At 52.3% G+C, this 17,612-nt stretch overlaps 1 protein-coding gene across 1 annotated transcript in view; it reads left to right on the forward strand.

Moving 5' to 3' along the window:
• Window positions 1–17,296, forward strand: part of plcxd3 (phosphatidylinositol-specific phospholipase C, X domain containing 3) — a 37,083-nt gene extending 19,787 nt beyond the window's left edge. Inside the window, exons 2-3 of the mRNA XM_060842291.1 lie at window positions 7,664–8,372; window positions 16,631–17,296. Coding sequence (XP_060698274.1) covers window positions 7,664–8,372; window positions 16,631–16,787 — 866 coding nt within the window. The 3' untranslated portion in view covers window positions 16,788–17,296. The remainder of the gene's footprint in view (window positions 1–7,663; window positions 8,373–16,630) is intronic.
• Window positions 17,297–17,612: the final 316 nt, after the last annotated feature.

Consider the following 17,612-nt stretch of genomic DNA (forward strand, 5'->3'; position numbering starts at 1 on the left):
CTGCTCATGCTGTTTGACAATCAGGTAATCCTGTTTGGTGGCTTCACTAGGCTGGCACTTCATCCTCAGGTCTGCCCGGTGCTGCTCCTGGTATGCCCTCCTGTCCTCCCCACTGAACCAGGGTTGATCCCCTGGTTTTGATGGTAATGGTTGAGTGGGGGATATGCTGAGCCATGAGGTTACAGATTGTGCTGGAGTGCGGTTCTGCTGCTGTTGATGGCCCACAGCGCCTCAGGGATGCCCAGCCTTGAGTTGCTGGATCGGTTTGAAGTCTGTCCCATTTAGCACGGTGACGGTGCCACACAACATGGTGGGGGATATTCTCAATGTGAAGGTGGGACTTTGTCTCCACAAGGACTGTGCAGTGGTCACTCTGACCGATACTGTCATGGACAGGTACATCTGCAGCTGGCAGTTTGGGGAGGATGGGGTCAGGTATGTGTTTCCCTCTTGTTGGTTCCCTCCCCACCTGCCCCAGACCCAGTCTAGCAGCGATGTCCTTTAGGACCTGACCAGCTCGATCAGTAATCCTGCTATGGAGCCACTCTTGGTGGTGGGCATTGTAATCCCCCACCCAGAGGGCATTCTGTGTCCTCCCCACCCTCACTGCTTCCTCCAAGTGTTGTTTAATATGGTGGAGTACTGATTCATCAGCTGAGGGAGGACAGTCTGTGGTAATCAGGAGGTTTCCTTACCCATGTTTAACCTGAAGCCATGAGACTACACGGGGTCCGGAGTCAATGTTGAGGCCTCTCAGGGTAACTCCCTCCTGACTGTATCCCACTGTGCCACCCCCCCCCCTCTCCGCTGGGTCTGTCCTGCCTGTGGGATGGGACATACCCAGGGACGGTGATGGTGGGGTCTGGGACACTGTCTGTAAGGCGTGACCCTGTGAGTGTGACTGTGTCAGGACGGTGATGGTGGGGGCTGGGACACTGTCTGTAAGGCGTGACCCTGTGACTGTGACTGTGTCAGGCTGGTGCTTGGTGAGTCTGTGAGACAGCTCCCCCAATGTTGGCACCAGCCCCCAGGAGGGCCCTGCAGGGTCCACAGGGCTGTATCTGCCGCTGTCCTTTCCTGTGCCATCTCTGTGGAATTCGCTGTCACTGAGAACATTCCAGGCTAACACCCGGAGTGGTTTTGAGAAGAGGTTTGATGTTGTGGTTCTGCTCGCTGAGCTGGAAGTTTTTGCTGCAAACGTTTCGTTCCCTGGCTAGGGAACATCATCAGTGCTGTTGGAGCCTCGTGTGAAGCGCTGCTTTGATGTTTCTTCCGGTATTTATATTGGTTTGATCTTGCCGCTTCCGGGTGTCAGTTTCAGCTGTAGTAGTTTGTATATGGGGTCCAGGTCAATATGGCATTCATCCCCAAACTCCATCAACAGACACATCGACCTGGACCCCACATACAAATCACTGCAGCTGAAACTGACACCCGGAAGCGGCAAGAACAAACCAATATAAATACCGGAAGAAACATCAAAGCAGCGCTTCACACGAGGCTCCAACAGCACTGATGATGTTCCCTAGCCAGGGAACGAAACGTTTGCAGCAAAAACTTCCAGCTCGGCGAGCAGAACCACAACAACGGATACCCGAGCTACAAATCTTCAACCAGATTTTAAAGAGGTTTGATGCAGTTTTCACGATTAGAGGGTATGGGGAGATAGTTGAACAGGGCACTGGGCTCAATGATCAGCCATGATTGTGCTGAATGGTGGAGCAGGCTTGATGGGCTGAATGGCCTCTTGCTGCTCCTATCCTCTATGTTTCTCTCTGTGTTAATGACTCAATGTTAGACTTGCTCAGGCAGGACTCCCTGCTTCCAGCCCAGTCTGAGAGCAGTGGGAGGGGGAGGGGGCTGGTCTAACATGAACATTCCCCCAGCCTGAACCTTCTGAACATGGAAAGACAATATACAAAACGGGGGTACAATTCTAAAGGGAGGGGGTGAGGGGAGCAGGGGGAGCTGGGTGTGTATGTGCACAGATCATTGAAGGGGGCAGGACAGATGGAGACAGCAGGGAATAAACCACACAGTGTCCTCAGCTTTATTAATAGGGACAGAGAGTACAAGAGTGAGGAGGTGATGGGGAACTTGTACAAGACCCTGTTTGACCCTGTATGAGTTAAAGTGATGCAGACATGTTGTGGGGTGAGGTGGTGGGGATAGTGATGAGGAATTGCTGTCCACTCGGTCTCTCTCTGTGTTCCCCCTGAGTGTGTTGTCTGTCCACTCGGTGTCTCTCTGTGTTCCCCCTGAGTGTGTTGTCTGTCCAGTCGGTCTCTCTGTGTTCCCCCTGAGTGTGTTGTCTGTCCACTCGGTCTCTCTGTGTTCCCCCTGAGTGTGTTGTCTGTCCACTCGGTCTCTCTGTGTTCCCCCCGAGTGTGCTATCTGTCCTGTCGGTCTCTCTCTAACCCTAACCCTAACCCTAACCCTAACCCCAACTCTAACTCCTTCCGTCCACGCATCAATGAATTTAATACACGCCGTGACGTCGAACACTTCTTCTGCCGCCTCCGAGCTTACTTTCACAATCAGGATTCCCGCCCACCTTCCGAGGACCCCTTCGCCCACCTCCAACACACTGCATCCACCTGGACACCCTGCGCTGGCCTATTACCCGCCCTCGACCTCTTCATTTCCAGCTGCCGCCGGGACATTAACCGTCTCAACCTGTCTACCCCTCTCCCCCACTCTAACCTCTCACCCTCACAACACGCAGCCCTCCAATCCCTCTGCTCCAATCCCAACCTCACCATCAAGCCAGTGGATAAAGTGGGCGCAGTGGTAGTCTGGCGCATTGATCTCTACACCGGTGAAGCCAGATGCCAACTCGAGGACACCTCTTCCTACTGCCCCCTCGACCCCACCCCCCTATTACCAAACCATCATTTCCCAGACCATACAGAACCTCATCACCTCAGGAGATCTCCCACCCACAGCTTCCAACCACATAGTCCGGGAACCCCACACTGCCAGGTTCTACCTCCTTCCCAAGATCCACAAGCCTGACCACCCTGGCCGACCCATTGTCTCAGCATGCTCCTGCCCCACTGAACTCGTCTCTACCTACCTCGACACTGTCCGATCCCCCTAGTCCAGGAACTCCCCACATACGTTCGAGACACCACCCTCGCCCTCCACCTCCTCCAAGACTTCCGTTTCCCCAGCCCCCAATGCCTCACCTTCACCATGGATATCCAATCCCTCTACACCTCCATTCGCCATGACCAGGGCCTCCAAGCCCTCCGTTTCTTCCTCTCCCGACGTCCCCAACAGTACCCTTCCACCGACACTCTCATTCATTTGGCCGAACTGGTCCTCACCCTTAACAATTTCTCCTTCGAATCCTCCCACTTCCTCCAGACCAAAGGGGTAGCCATGGGCACACGTATAGGACCCAGCTATGCCTGTCTCTTTGTTGGCTACGTAGAACAGTTGATCTTCCATAATTACACCGGCACCACTCCCCACCTCTTCCTCCGCTACATTGATGACTGCATTGGCGCCACCTCGTGCTCCCGCGAGGAGGTTGAGCAATCCATCAACTTCATCAACACATTCCACCCTGACCTTAAATTTACCTGGACCATCTCTAACACCTCCCTCCCCTTCCTGGACCTCTCCATCTCCATTAATGACGACCAACTTGACACTGACATTTTTTACAAACCCACCGACTCCCACAGCTACCTGGATTACACCTCTTCCCACCCTACCTCCTGCAAAAATGCCATCCTGTATTCCCAATTCCTCCGCTTCCACCGTATCTGCTCCCAGGAGGACCAGTTCCACCATAGAACACACCAGATGGCCTCCTTCTTTAGAGACTGCAATTTCCCCTCCCACGTGGTTCAAGATGCCCTCCAATGCATCTCGTCCACATCCCGCACCTCCGCCCTCAGACCCCACCCCTCCAACCGTAACAAGGACAGAACGCTCCTGGTGCTCACCTTCCACCCTACCAACCTTCACATAAACCACATCATCCGCCAACATTTCCGCCACCTCCAAAAAGACCCCACCACCAGGGATATATTTCCCTCCCCACCCCTTCCCGCCTTCCGCAAAGACCGTTCCCTCCGTGACTACCTGGTCAGGTCCACGCCCCCCTACAACCCACCCTCTCATCCTGGCACTTTCCCCTGCCACTGCAGGAACTGTAAAACCTGTGCCCACACCTCCTCCCTCACCTCTATCCAAGGCCCCAAAGGAGCCTTCCACATCCATCAAAGTTTTACCTGCACATCCACCAATTTATCCGTTGCTCCCGATGCGGTCTCCTCTACATTGGGGAGACTGGATGCTTCCTAGCAGAGCGCTTTAGGGAACATCTCCAGGACACCCGCACCAATCAACCACACCGCCTCGTGGCCCAACATTTCAACTCCCCCTCCCACTCTGCCGAGGACATGGAGGTCCTGGGCCTCCTTCACCGCCGCTCCCTCACCACCAGGCGCCTGGAGGAAGAACGCCTCATCTTCCACCTCGGAACACTTCAACCCCAGGGCATCAATGTGGGCTTCAACAGTTTCCTCATTTCCCCTTCCCCCACCTCATCCTAGTTCCAAACTTCCAGCTCAGCACTGTCCCCATGACTTGTCCGGACTTGTCCTACCTGCCCAGCTCCTTTTCCACCTATCCACTCCACCCTCTCCTCCCTGACCTATCACCTTCATCCCCTCCCCCACTCACCCATTGTACTCTATGCTACTTTCTCCCCACCCCCACCCTCCTCTAGCTTATCTCTCCACGCTTCAGGCTCACTGCCTTTATTCCTGATGAAGGGCTTTTGCCCGAAACGTCGATTTCGCTGCTCCTTGGATGCCGCCTGAACTGCTGTGCTCTTCCAGCACCACTGATCCAGAATCTGGTTTCCAGCATCTGCAGTCATTGTTTTTACCTCTCTGTGTTCCCCCTGAGTGTGTTGTCTGTCCACTCGGTGTCTCTCTGTGTTCCCCCTGAGTGTGTTGTCTGTCCACTCGGTCTCTCTCTGTGTTCCCCTGAGCGTGTTGTCTGTCCACTCGGTCTCTCTGTGTTCCCCCTGAGCGTGTTGTCTGTCCACTCGGTCTCTCTGTGTTCCCCCTGAGCGTGTTGTCTGTCCAGTCGGTCTCTCTCTGTGTTCCCCCTGAGTGTGTTGTCTGTCCAGTCGGTCTCTCTGTGTTCTCCCTGAGCGTGTTGTCTGTCCACTCGATCTCTCTGTGTTCCCCCTGAGTATGTTGTCTGTCCACTCGGTCTCTCTCTGTGTTCCCCCTGAGCGTGTTGTCTGTCCACTCGGTCTCTCTGTGTTCCCCCTGAGCGTGTTGTCTGTCCACTCGGTCTCTCTGTGTTCCCCCTGAGTATGTTGTCTGTCCACTCGGTCTCTCTCTGTGTTCCCCCTGAGTGTGTTGTCTGTCCAGTCGGTCTCTCTCTGTGTTCCCCCTGAGTGTGTTGTCTGTCCAGTCGGTCTCTCTGTGTTCTCCCTGAGCGTGTTGTCTGTCCACTCGGTCTCTCTGTGTTCCCCCTGAGTATGTTGTCTGTCCACTCAGTCTCTCTCTGTGTTCCCCCGAGCGTGTTGTCTGTCCACTCGGTCTCTCTGTGTTCCCCCTGAGCGTGTTGTCTGTCCACTCGGTCTCTCTCTGTGTTCCCCCTGAGCGTGTTGTCTGTCCACTCGGTCTCTCTCTGTGTTCCCCCTAAGCGTGTTGTCTGTCCAGTCGGTCTCTTTCTGTGTTCCCCCTGAGCGTGTTGTCTGTCCACTCGGTCGCTCTGCGTTCTCCCTGAGCGTGTTGTCTGTCCACTCGGTCTCTCTGTGTTCCCCCTGAGCGTGTTGTCTGTCCACTCGGTCTCTCTCTGTGTTCCCCCTGAGCGTGTTGTCTGTCCACTCGGTCTCTCTCTGTGTTCCCCCTGAGCGTGTTGTCTGTCCACTCGGTCTCTCTGTGTTCCCCCTGAGCGTGTTGTCTGTCCACTCGGTCTCTCTCTGTGTTCCCCCTGAGCGTGTTGTCTGTCCACTCGGTGTCTCTCTGTGTTCCCCCTGAGTGTGTTGTCTGTCCACTCGGTCTCTCTCTGTGTTCCCCCTCAGTGTGTTGTCTGTCCACTCGGTCTCTCTGTGTTCCCCCTGAGCGTGTTGTCTGTCCACTCGGTCTCTCTGTGTTCCCCCTGAGTATGTTGTCTGTCCACTCGGTCTCTCTCTGTGTTCTCCCTGAGCGTGTTGTCTGTCCACTCGGTCTCTCTGTGTTCCCCCTGAGCGTGTTGTCTGTCCAGTCGGTCTCTCTCTGTGTTCCCCCTGAGTGCGTTGTCTGTCCACTCGGTCTCTCTGTGTTCCCCCTGAGCGTGTTGTCTGTCCACTTGGTCTCTCTGTGTTCCCCCTGAGTGTGTTGTCTGTCCAGTCGGTCTCTCTCTGTGTTCCCCCTGAGTGTGTTGTCTGTCCACTCGGTCTCTCTCTGTGTTCCCCCTGAGTGTGCTGTCTGTCCACTCGGTCTCTCTCTGTGTTCCCCCTGAGTGTGTTGTCTGTCCACTCGGTCTCTCTCTGTGTTCCTCCTGAGCGTGTTGTCTGTCCACTCGGTCTCTCTCTGTGTTCCTCCTGAGCGTGTTGTCTGTCCACTCGGTCTCTCTCTGTGTTCCTCCTGAGCGTGTTGTCTGTCCACTCGGTGTCTCTCTGTGTTCCCCCTGAGTGTGTTGTCTGTCCACTCGGTGTCTCTCTGTGTTCCTCCTGAGTGTGCTGTCTGTCCACTAGGAATCTCTGTGTTTCCCCTGAGCGTGTTGTCTGTCCACTCGGTCTCTCTCTGTGTTCCCCCTGAGTGTGCTGTCTGTCCACTCGGTCTCTCTGTGTTCCCCCTGAGTGTGCTGTCTGTCCACTCGGTCTCTCTGTGTTCCCCCCGAGTGCGTTGTCTGTCCACTCGGTCTCTCTGTGTTCCCCCTGAGCGTGTTGTCTGTCCACTCGGTGTCTCTCTGTGTTCCCCCTGAGTGTGTTGTCTGTCCACTCGGTCTCTCTGTGTTCCCCCTGAGTGTGCTGTCTGTCCACTCGGTCTCTCTCTGTGTTCCTCCTGAGCGTGTTGTCTGTCCACTCGGTGTCTCTCTGTGTTCCCCCTGAGTGTGTTGTCTGTCCACTCGGTCTCTCTCTGTGTTCCCCCTCAGTGTGTTGTCTGTCCACTCGGTCTCTCTCTGTGTTCCCCCTGAGTGTGCTGTCTGTCCACTCGGTCTCTCTCTGTGTTCCTCCTGAGCGTGTTGTCTGTCCACTCGGTGTCTCTCTGTGTTCCCCCTGAGTGTGTTGTCTGTCCACTCGGTCTCTCTCTGTGTTCCCCCTGAGTGTGCTGTCTGTCCACTCGGTCTCTCTGTGTTTCCCCTGAGTGTGTTGTCTGTCCACTCGGTCTCTCTGTGTTCCTGCTGAGTGTGTTGTCTGTCCACTCGGTCTCTCTGTGTTCCTCCTGAGCGTGTTGTCTGTCCACTCGGTCTCTCTGTGTTCCTGCTGAGTGTGTTGTCTGTCCACTCGGTCTCTCTGTGTTCCTCCTGAGCGTGTTGTCTGTCCACTCGGTCTCTCTCTGTGTTCCCCCTGAGTGTGCTGTCTGTCCACTCGGTCTCTCTGTGTTTCCCCTGAGTGTGTTGTCTGTCCACTCGGTCTCTCTGTGTTCCTCCTGACCGTGCTGTCCTACCGTTCTAACTGCCGTGTGTTTACTCGGTGCAGGTTCCCATGACTCGTTCAGCTTCTACATTGATGAATCGTCTCCGGTGGGGCCGGAGCAGACTGACACGGTGCAGAACTTTGTCTCTGTCTTTGGGGCGGTGGCGAAGAAGCTGATGAGGAGATGGCTGGCCACCCAGAGCATGAATTTTCGTCACCAGCTCCAGGCTGGCATTCGGTACTTTGACCTGCGTATCTCCACCAAGCCCAGGGACCCTGACAACCAGCTCTACTTTGCCCATGGGTTATTCAGTGCCACCGTGAGGGAGGGTCTGGAACAGATCAACGCCTTCCTGTTGGAGCAGCCGCGGGAAGCTGTCATTCTGGATTTTAACCACTTCTACGGGATGCAGAAATGCCACCACGAGATGCTGATTGGGATGCTGCGGGAATGTTTCCAGGAGCGGCTCTCTCCTGTGATCTTTGCCCAGGAAGTCAGCCTCCAGTATCTCTGGGAGAAGGGATACCAGGTGCTGGTGTTCTACCACAATCCTGTGGCTCTGGAGGTCACCTTCCTGTGGCCTGGTCAGATGATGCCGTCCCCCTCCCCCAACACCACTGACCCAGAGAAACTGATCCAGTTTGTTCAGGCCTCCATCGCTGACCGCCGCAGTAAGGGCACCTTCTTTGTCTCACAGCTGGTCCTCACCCCCAAGGCCAGCACCGTGATGAAAGGGGTGGCCAGTGGCCTGAGGGAGACCATCACAGAACGGTAAGACCACCCACCTCCCCACCCCCAACACCATCAACACAGGACTTGGGGTGGGGTGATGTGGACAGACACACAGGGCAGGCCCCAAGGCTGGGGGGATCCTGGGCCCGTTTCCACAGAGAGATGATGTCCAACGCACACTTGGTGGGTCAACGGGGGGGGGGTGTTGGGGGACACGGGGAGAAGGGGGGGGGATAGAGGGACAGGGGGAGAAGGGGGGATTGGGGGACAGGGGGAGAAGGGGGGGATAGAGGGACACGGGGAAAAGGGGGGGATTGAGGGATGGGAAGAAGGGGGGTATTGGGGGACAGGGGGAGAAGGGGGGATTGAGGGATGGGGGAGAAGGGGGGGATCGTGGGACAGGGGGAGAAGGGGGGATCGGGGGACATGGGGAGAAAGGGGGTGTTTGAGGGTCGGGGGGGAGGGTAGCAATTGAGTGATATGGGGAGAGGGTGTGGATTGAGGGGAGATGGTGGAGATTGAGGGGGGAGTGGTCATGTTTCTAACCCTCCATGAGGAAACAGTGATGGCATTTCCAAATCGCTCCTGCACACTCCCCCAGGGTGGAACACGTCAGTGCTAGAGCGAGAACCCCAACAGAATTGGAAACTGGAGAAGACCATTCAGCCCTTCTAGCCTGCTGGGCCATTCAGTGAGTTGGTGGCCTCACCACCACATTGAGGGGGATGGGCTGGGAATATGGGTAAATTTGGGGCAGAAGGTGGAGTGTATTTGTGTTCTCAAAAGGCATTTGATAACATCTGACTTTAAGGCTGATTCCTGATGAAGGGCCTTTGCTTCTCAGATGCTGCCTGACCTGCTGCGCTTTTCCAGCACCACACTCTCGGCTCTGATCTCCAGTGTCTGCAGTCCTCGCTTTCTCTGTTACGGTTAATGTATAAACTGAGAGCCGGTGGTGTTGGGGGTGAGGTACTGACATGGGAGGAGAGTGGGTTCACTAACTGGAAGCAGACAGATGGGGCATTGACACCAGTCCTGGGGAAGGAGGCACTGCTCCCAGGGGATGGGCTCCATGCTGGGAATCACATAACCAGGCCTGTGGGTGCGGCTTTATGCAAAATATTCGGGGTGGGGGAGGGAGGGGTGCAATTACATGGACAATTGCAGAATAGGTTATAGCTGGGGGGGGACTCAGCAGAGGTTATTAAAGTTCCCAGGAGAAGTAACAAGACAGAGAGTGTGGAAATTTAGAATTAAGGAGAATCCAAAGGGTTTTTACAAATACATTAAGGACAAAAGGGTAACTAGGGAGAGAATAGGGCCCCCGAAAGATCAGCAAGGCGGCCATTGTGTGGAGCTGCAGAAAATGGGGGAGATACTAAATGGGTATTTTGCATCAGTATTTACTGTGGAAAAGGAAATGGAAGATATAGAAAGTAGCGAAATAGATGGTGACACCTTGCAAAATGTCCATATTACAGAGGAGGAAGTGCTGGATGCCCTGAAATGGTTAAAGGTGGATAAATCCCCAGGACCTGATCAGGTGTACCCGAGAACTCTGTGGGAAGCTAGAGAAGTGATTGCTGGGCCTCTTGCTGAGATATTTGTATCATCGAGAGTCACAGGTGAGGTGCCGGAAGACTGGAGGTTGGCAAATGTGGTGCCACTGTTTCAGCAGGGTGGTAAGGACAAGCCAGGGAACTATAGACCAGTGAGCCTGACCTCGATAGTGGGCAAGTTGTTGGAGGGAATCCTGAGGGACAGGATGTACATGTATTTGGAAAGGCAAGGACTGATTAGGGAGAGTCAACATGGCTTTGTGCGTGGGAAATCATGTCTCACTAACTTGATTGAGTTTTTTGAAGAAGTAACAAAGAGGATTGATGAGGGCAGAGCGGTGGATGTGATCAATATGGACTTCAGTAAGGCGTTCGACAAGGTACCCCATGGGAGACTGGTTAGCAAGGTTAGATCTCACGGAATACAGGGAGAACTAGCTACTTGGATACAGAACTGGCTCAAAGGTAGAAGACAGAGGGTGGTGGTGGTGGTGGGTTGTTTTTCAGACTGGAGGCCTGTGACCAGTGGAGTGCCACAAGGATCGGTGCTGGGCCCTCTACTTTTTGTCATTTACATAAATGATTTGGATGCGAGCATAAGAGGTACAGTTAGTAAGTTTGCGGATGACACCAAAATTGGAGGTGTAGTGGACAGCAAAGAGGGTTACCTCAGATTACAACAGGATCTGGACCAGATGGGCCAATGGGCTGAGAAGTGGCAGATGGAGTTTAATTCAGATAAATGCGAGGTGCTGCATTTTGGGAAAGCAAATCTTAGCAGGACTTATACACTTAATGGTAAGGTCCTAGGGAATGTTGCTGAACAAAGAGACCTTGGAGTGCAGGTTCATAGCTCCTTGAAAGTGGAGTCGCAGGTAGATAGGATAGTGAAGGCGGCGTTTGGTATGTTTTCCTTTATTGGTCAGAGTATTGAGTACAGGAGTTGGGAGGTCATGTTGTGGCTGTACAGGACATTGGTTAGGCCTCTGTTGGAATATTGTATGCAATTCTGGTCTCCTTCCTATCGGAAAGATGTTGTGAAACTTGAAAGGGTTCAGAAAAGATTTACAAGGATGTTGCCAGGGTTGGAGGATTTGAGCTACAGGGAGATGCTGAACAGGCTGGGGCTGTTTTCCCTGGAGCGTCGGAGGCTGAGGGGTGACCTTATAGAGGTTTACAAAATTATGAGGGACATGGATAGGATAAATAGACAAAGTCTTTTCCCTGGGGTGGGGGAGCCCCAAACTAGAGGGCATAGGTTTAGGGTGAGAGGGGAAAGATATTAAAGGGACCTAAGGGACAACTTTTTCACGCAGAGGGTGGTACGTGTATGGAATGAGCTGCCAGAGGATGTGGTGGAGGCGGGTACAATGCAACATTTAATAGGCATTTGGATGGGTATATGAATAGGAAGGGATTGGAGGGATATGGGCCGGGTACTGGCAGGTGGGACTAGATTGGGTTGGGATATCTGGTCGGCATGGACGAGTTGGATCGAAGGGTCTGTTTCCATGCTGTACACCTCTATGACTTTATGACTCTAAATATCACGAATCTGATTTCAGGCACAACAGACAAGGGGACAGTTATGAAAATAGGGACAGTCAACACAGGACTGAGGGTGTTGTACTTAAATGTACACAGTGTATGATTCAAGGGAAATGAGCTTGTAGTGCAGAATAAAATTGAGGGGCACGGTGTTATGGGTGTCACAGAGATGTGGCTGCTGGGGATCAGGGCTGGGAACTGAATAAGGATAAACATCCCATTGAAAGGCCAGCCAGATGGGCTGAGGGGACAGCATCGCCCTGTTAGTAAGAAATGAAATGAAATCAGTCGCTCGGAGTGATACACAATCGAAAGGCCTAGAATCTGTGTGGGGAGAGTTGAGGAACCGCAAAGGGAAAGGAAGTCTCTGGTGGGAGTGGGGTCCAGGTCCCCTCACACTCGTCAGGATGTGGGGAAGAAAATAATTCGGGAGATAGAAAAGACATGTCAGAAAGGCACGATAATGATCATCGGGGGGGACCTCAATACGTAGGTGGGCCGAGAAAATCGAGCTGGGAGCTGATCCCAAGAAAAGGAATGAGTGAAATGTTGATGGGACAGTTTTTTGGAGCAGCCTGTGGTCGGGCCCACGAGGGAAGAGGCCATTCTGGATTTGGTGATGGGGAGTGAAGCCGACTTGATCAGGGAGTTTAAGGTGAAGGAAGCCCCAAGGGGACAGTGACCAGAATAGGATCGAATTCACCCTGTGGTTTGGGAGGGAGAAGCTGGAATCAGATGTGACGGTGCTAGGATTGAGTAACGGTCACTACAAAGACATGAGGGAGGAGCTGGCTGGAGTTGGTTGGAAGGGGAGGCTGGCAGGGAAGATGGCAGGACAGCAATGGCTGGGGTTTCTGGGGGGATTACGGGAGGCACAGCAGGAATTCATCCCAAGGAAGAAGGAACATACTGAGGGGGGGGGATGAGGCACCCAGGGCTGACAAGGGAAGTCAGGGGGCAGAGGTGAGTGTAGCGACCATCACTCAGGAGAAGGTGCTGGGGAAGCTGAAAGGTCTGAAGGTGGATAAATCACCTGGACCAGATGGACTAGGGGCCTGAGGACCGTGTTGCTGAGTTTGCAGAAGTTCTGCCTGGGTCAGTGTTGGGACCACAACTCCTCACGTTACACATTAACGACCTGGACGAAGGAACTGAGGGAGTTCTCACTAAGTTTGCAGATGACACGGAGCTCGGTGGAGGGACAGGTTTATGTTGAGGGAGCAGGGAGGCTGCGGGAGGATTTGGACAGACTGGGGGAGTGAGCAAACAAGTGGCAGATGGAATACAGTGTGGGAGAGTGTGAGGTGATGCACTTTGGGAGGAGGAATAGAGGCAGAGACTATTACCTAAACGGGGAAAGGCTTCGGAAACCTGAAGCACAAAGGGATTTGGGATTCCTAGTTCAGGATTCCCTTCCGGTTCACATGCAGGTTCAGTCGGCAGTTAGGAAGGTAAACGTAATGTTAGCTTTCATTTCAAGTGGGTTAGAATACAAGAGCAGGGATGTACTGCTGAGGCTGTGTAAGGCTGTGGTCAGGCTGCACTGGAACATTGGGAACAGTTTGGGGTCCTGTATCTAAGGAAGGATGTGCTGGGATTGGAGGGGGTCGGGGAGGTTTACAAGGATGACCCCGGGGATGAAGAGTTTGTCATATAAGGAATGGTTGAGGAATCTGGGTCTGTACACGATGGAGTTTAGAAGGATAAGGGGGGATCTGATTGGAACTTACAGAATACTGAGAGGCCAGGATAGAGTGGGCATGGCGAAGATGTTTCCGGTAGTAGGAGAGACTGGGACCCACGGGCACAGCCTCAGGGTGAGGGGATGACCCTTTGGAACTGGGATGAGGAGGAATTTCTTCAGCCAGAGGGTGGGGAATCTGTGGGACTCATTCCCACAGAGGCTATAGAGACCAAGTCATGAGGATATTTAAGACCGAGAGACACGGGGTTTCGGTTAGTAAAGGGATCAAAGTGAGGAGAGTGGCAGGAGAGGCAGGAGAATGGAGAAATGTTTCAGCCATGATTGAATTGTGGAAAACACTGGATGGGCCGATTGGCCTAATTCTGCTCCTCGATCTTATAGTCTCAGTTTGCGGGTGACACCAAGCTAGGGGTAGGAACACTAGCTGTGGAGGGGGCATACGGAGCTTGCTCAGCAATTCTGAAGAGTTGAGGGAGTGAGCAAATATTTGATGACTGTGGTATAATGTGAGGAAACGAGTAACACAGAAAAACAGATGATTATTTAAATGGAGTCGGATTGCAGAATCCTGCAGTACAAAGGGATCCGGCTGTCCCTGTACAAGTATCAGAGAACTTTAGCCTATTGTTACAGTAAATAATTAGGAAGGCAAGTGGAATGTTGTACTGCAGGATTGGGGAATGTTGGTCTTTATCAAAAATGTGATTGAGTAAAAAACTCGAGAAGTCTTCCTCCCTCTGTGGGACATCGGTGAGACCGTACTCAGTACTATGTACAGCTCCGGATTTCTTACTCAAGAAAGGGGTTTATAAAACCATGAGGGGCACGGATAGGATAAATAGACAAGGTCTTTTCCCCGGGTAGGGGTAGAGTCCAGAACTAGAGGGCATAGGATTAGGGTGAGAGGGGAAAGATATAAAAGAGACCTACGGGGAAACTTTTTCACACAGAGGCTGGTGCGTGTGTGGAATGAGCTGCCAGAGGATGTGGCGGAGGCTGGTACAATGACAACATTTAAGAGGCATTTGACAGGAAGGGTTTGGAGGGATATGAGCCGGGTGCTGGCAGGTGGGACTAGATTGGGTTGGGATATCTGCTGTACATCTCTGTGACTCTCTGGCTGTTAGGGGTCTGCTGCCAGGGAAGGTTTATTAGGTTGATTCCTGGAATGATGGAGTTTGTCTAATGGAGAGAGGTTGAGCAGGTTGACCTTGGATTTCAGAGAGGTGATCGAATCAAAACATATTACAATCCCAAGAAAGTTTTACAGAGTAGATGCTGGGAAGATATTTCCTCTTATGAGAAAAATTATAATTAGGATGCGCAGTTTAGCAATAAATAAAACATGAAGATTAACTCTGTTTTATTTTCTTTGAGATGAATTCTAGTCTTTTCAATTCTCTACCACAGGGAGTAAAGGTCAGGTCATTAAATATATTTAAAACGGAGTTGGACGGAGTTTTGGGAGTGTTCAGGGAGATTGCAGATGAGGGTATGATTAGATCAGCTGTGATCTCATGGAGGGGGAAGGAGAGTCGAGGGGCTGAATAGCCTACTCCAGTTACTATCCCTCAGGTGGGATTGAGGGAGATGGAGAGATATTGGGTGTTGGAAATATGGGAAGGAGCTGGTGGATGAGGTCAGTGTCGAAATGGGGGAGGGATGTGAGGGTTCGCTGGATTTTGGAAAAGCTGGTTGTTGTTCAAATGCCCTGTGTCTGTTTTATAAATGCCCCCTGTGTGTTGTATAAATGCCCTCCTATGTGTGATGTGTAAATGCCCCCCATGCATTGTATAAATGCCCCCTGTGTGTGTTGTATAAATGCCCCCCTGTGTGTTGTATAAATGCCCTCCTGTGTGTGTTGTACAAATGCCTGCTGTGTGTTGTGTAAATGCCCCCCATGCATTGTATAAATGCCCCTGTGTGTGTTGTATAAATGCCCCCCCTGTGTTGTATAAATGCCCCCTGTGTGTTGTATAAATGCCCCCCCTGTGTTGTATAAATGCCCCCTGTGTGCTGTATAAATGCCCCCCCCGTGTGTTGTGTAAATCCCCCCTGTGTGTTGTATAAATGCCCCCATGTGTTGTATAAATGCCCCCTGTGTGTTGTATAAATCCCCCCCTGTGTGTTGTATAACTGCCCCCGTGTGTTGTATAAATGCCCGCCTGTGTGTGTTGTGTAAATGCCCCCGTGTGTTGTATAAATGCCCCCTGTATGTGTTGTATAACTGCCCCCTGTGTGTTGTATAACTGCCCCCTGTGTGTGTTGTATAACTGCCCCCTGTGTGTGTTGTATAACTGCCCCCGTGTGTTGTATAAATGCCCCCGTGTGTTGTATAAATGCCCCCATGTGTGTGTTGTATAACTGCCCCCTGTGTGTTGTATAAATGCCCCCCTGTGTGTTGTATAAATCCCCTCCTGTGTGTTGTATAAATGCCCACCATGTGTTGTATAAATGCCCCCCTGTTTTGTGTAAATACCCCCCATGTGTTGTATAAATCCCCCCCTTGTGTGTTGTATAAATCCCCCCCATGTGTGTTGTATAAATGCCCCCTTTGTGTGTTGTATAAATGCCCCCTTTGTGTGTTGTATAAATGCCCCCCTGGGTGTTGTATAAATGCCCCCTGTGTGTTGTATAAATCCCCCCCTGTGTGTGTTGTATAAATGCCCACCATGTGTTGTATAAATGCCCCCCTGTGTTGTATAAATCCCCCCTGCGTGTTGTATAAATCCCCCCCGTATGTGTTGTATAAATGCCCCCTGTGTGTGTTGTATAACTGTCCCCCTGTGTGTTGTATAACTGCCCCCTGTGTGAATTGTATAACTGCCCCCCGTGTGTGTTGTATAACTGCCCCCCTGTGTGTGTTGTATAACTGCCCCCTGTGTGAGTTGTATAACTGCCCCCCGTGTGTTGTATAACTGCCCCCCTGTGTGTATTGTATAACTGCCCCCTGTGTGTGTTGTATAACTGCCCCCCTGTGTGTATTGTGTAACTGCCCCCCGTGTGAGTTGTATAACTGCCCCCCTGTGTGTATTGTATAACTGCCCCCTGTGTGTGTTGTATAACTGCCCCCCTGTGTGTATTGTATAACTGCCCCCTGTGTGTGTTGTATAACTGCCCCCTGTGTGTGTTGTATAACTGCCCCCCTGTGTGTGTTGTATAACTGCCCCCTGTGTGTGTTGTATAACTGCCCCCCTGTGTGTGTTGTATAACTGCCCCCTGTGTGTGTTGTATAACTGCCCCCCTGTGTGTTGTATAACTGCCCCCTGTGTGTGTTGTATAACTGCCCCCCTGTGTGTTGTATAACTGCCCCCCTGTGTGTATTGTATAACTGCCCCCCGTGTGAGTTGTATAACTGCCCCCCTGTGTGTATTGTATAACTGCCCCCTGTGTGTGTTGTATAACTGCCCCCTGTGTGTGTTGTATAACTGCCCCCCCACACCGGGCGTGTACCTGCCTGACTGTCTGTGCTGTTACATTCACAGGGCCCTCCCTGCGATGCTGCAGTGGATTCAGTCTCAGAAACCCGGGGAGAATGGAGTAAACATCGTCACTGCAGACTTTGTGGAGCTCGGAGATTTTATCAGCGCTGTCATCAGACTCAATTACCTCTCAGAAGATGGCATATCCAATGCAACTTAGTCATGTCCCTCGTTGTCCCCAGCTCCCATTCCCAGCCCCTGTGTGACTCATGTTTGCTTTGAGTGGTGTTCCTGATCTGTGTGAAAATGTATGTGTATGTGTGCGCGTGTGTATATGTGTGTGTTTGTGTGTGTGAGCGTGTGTACGTCTGTGTGTGTGTGAGCATATGTGCCTGTGTTTGTGTACATGTGTGTATGTGTGTGCGTGTGTGTGTGTGAGCGTATGTGTGTGTGTATGTGTGAGCGTGTGTGTGTGCCTGTGTGTGAGCGCAAGTGCGTGAGCATGTGTGTGAACGTGTGTGTGCCTGTGTGTGCGTGTGTGTGCCTCTGTGTGTTTGTGTATGTGCCTGTGTGAGTCTATGTGTTTGTGTGTGCGTGTTTGTGTGCATGTGTGTGTGTTTGTGTGTGCGCCTGCGTGTGTGCATGTGTGTGTGTTAGTGTGTGTGCCTGTGGGTGTGTGTGTGTGTGTATGTGTGTGTGCCTGTGTTAGTGTGTGCATGTGTGTGTTTGTGTGTGTGTGTGTGTATGTGTTTGTGTGTGTGTGTATGTGTTAGTTTGTGTGTGTGTGTGTTAGTTTGTGTGTGTGTGTGTGTGTATGTGTATGTGTTAGTGTGTGTGTGTGTGTGTGTGTGTATGTGTATGTGTTTGTGTGTGTGTGTGTGTGTGTATGTGTGTGTGCGTGCGGCTGTTAGTTGTCAGGGATAATGCCAGTCTCCCTGTTCCCCTGCAGCCCTGGGACAGACAGACAGACAGACAGGTTGCTGACCCACCCCCCGTACAGTTGCCCCTCGGTGGTCTCTCTGGGGAATGATGCTACAGTCACCGT

This window comes from Hemiscyllium ocellatum, chromosome 2 (genome assembly GCF_020745735.1).
Source record: "Hemiscyllium ocellatum isolate sHemOce1 chromosome 2, sHemOce1.pat.X.cur, whole genome shotgun sequence".
Taxonomy (NCBI): Eukaryota; Metazoa; Chordata; class Chondrichthyes; order Orectolobiformes; family Hemiscylliidae; genus Hemiscyllium; species Hemiscyllium ocellatum.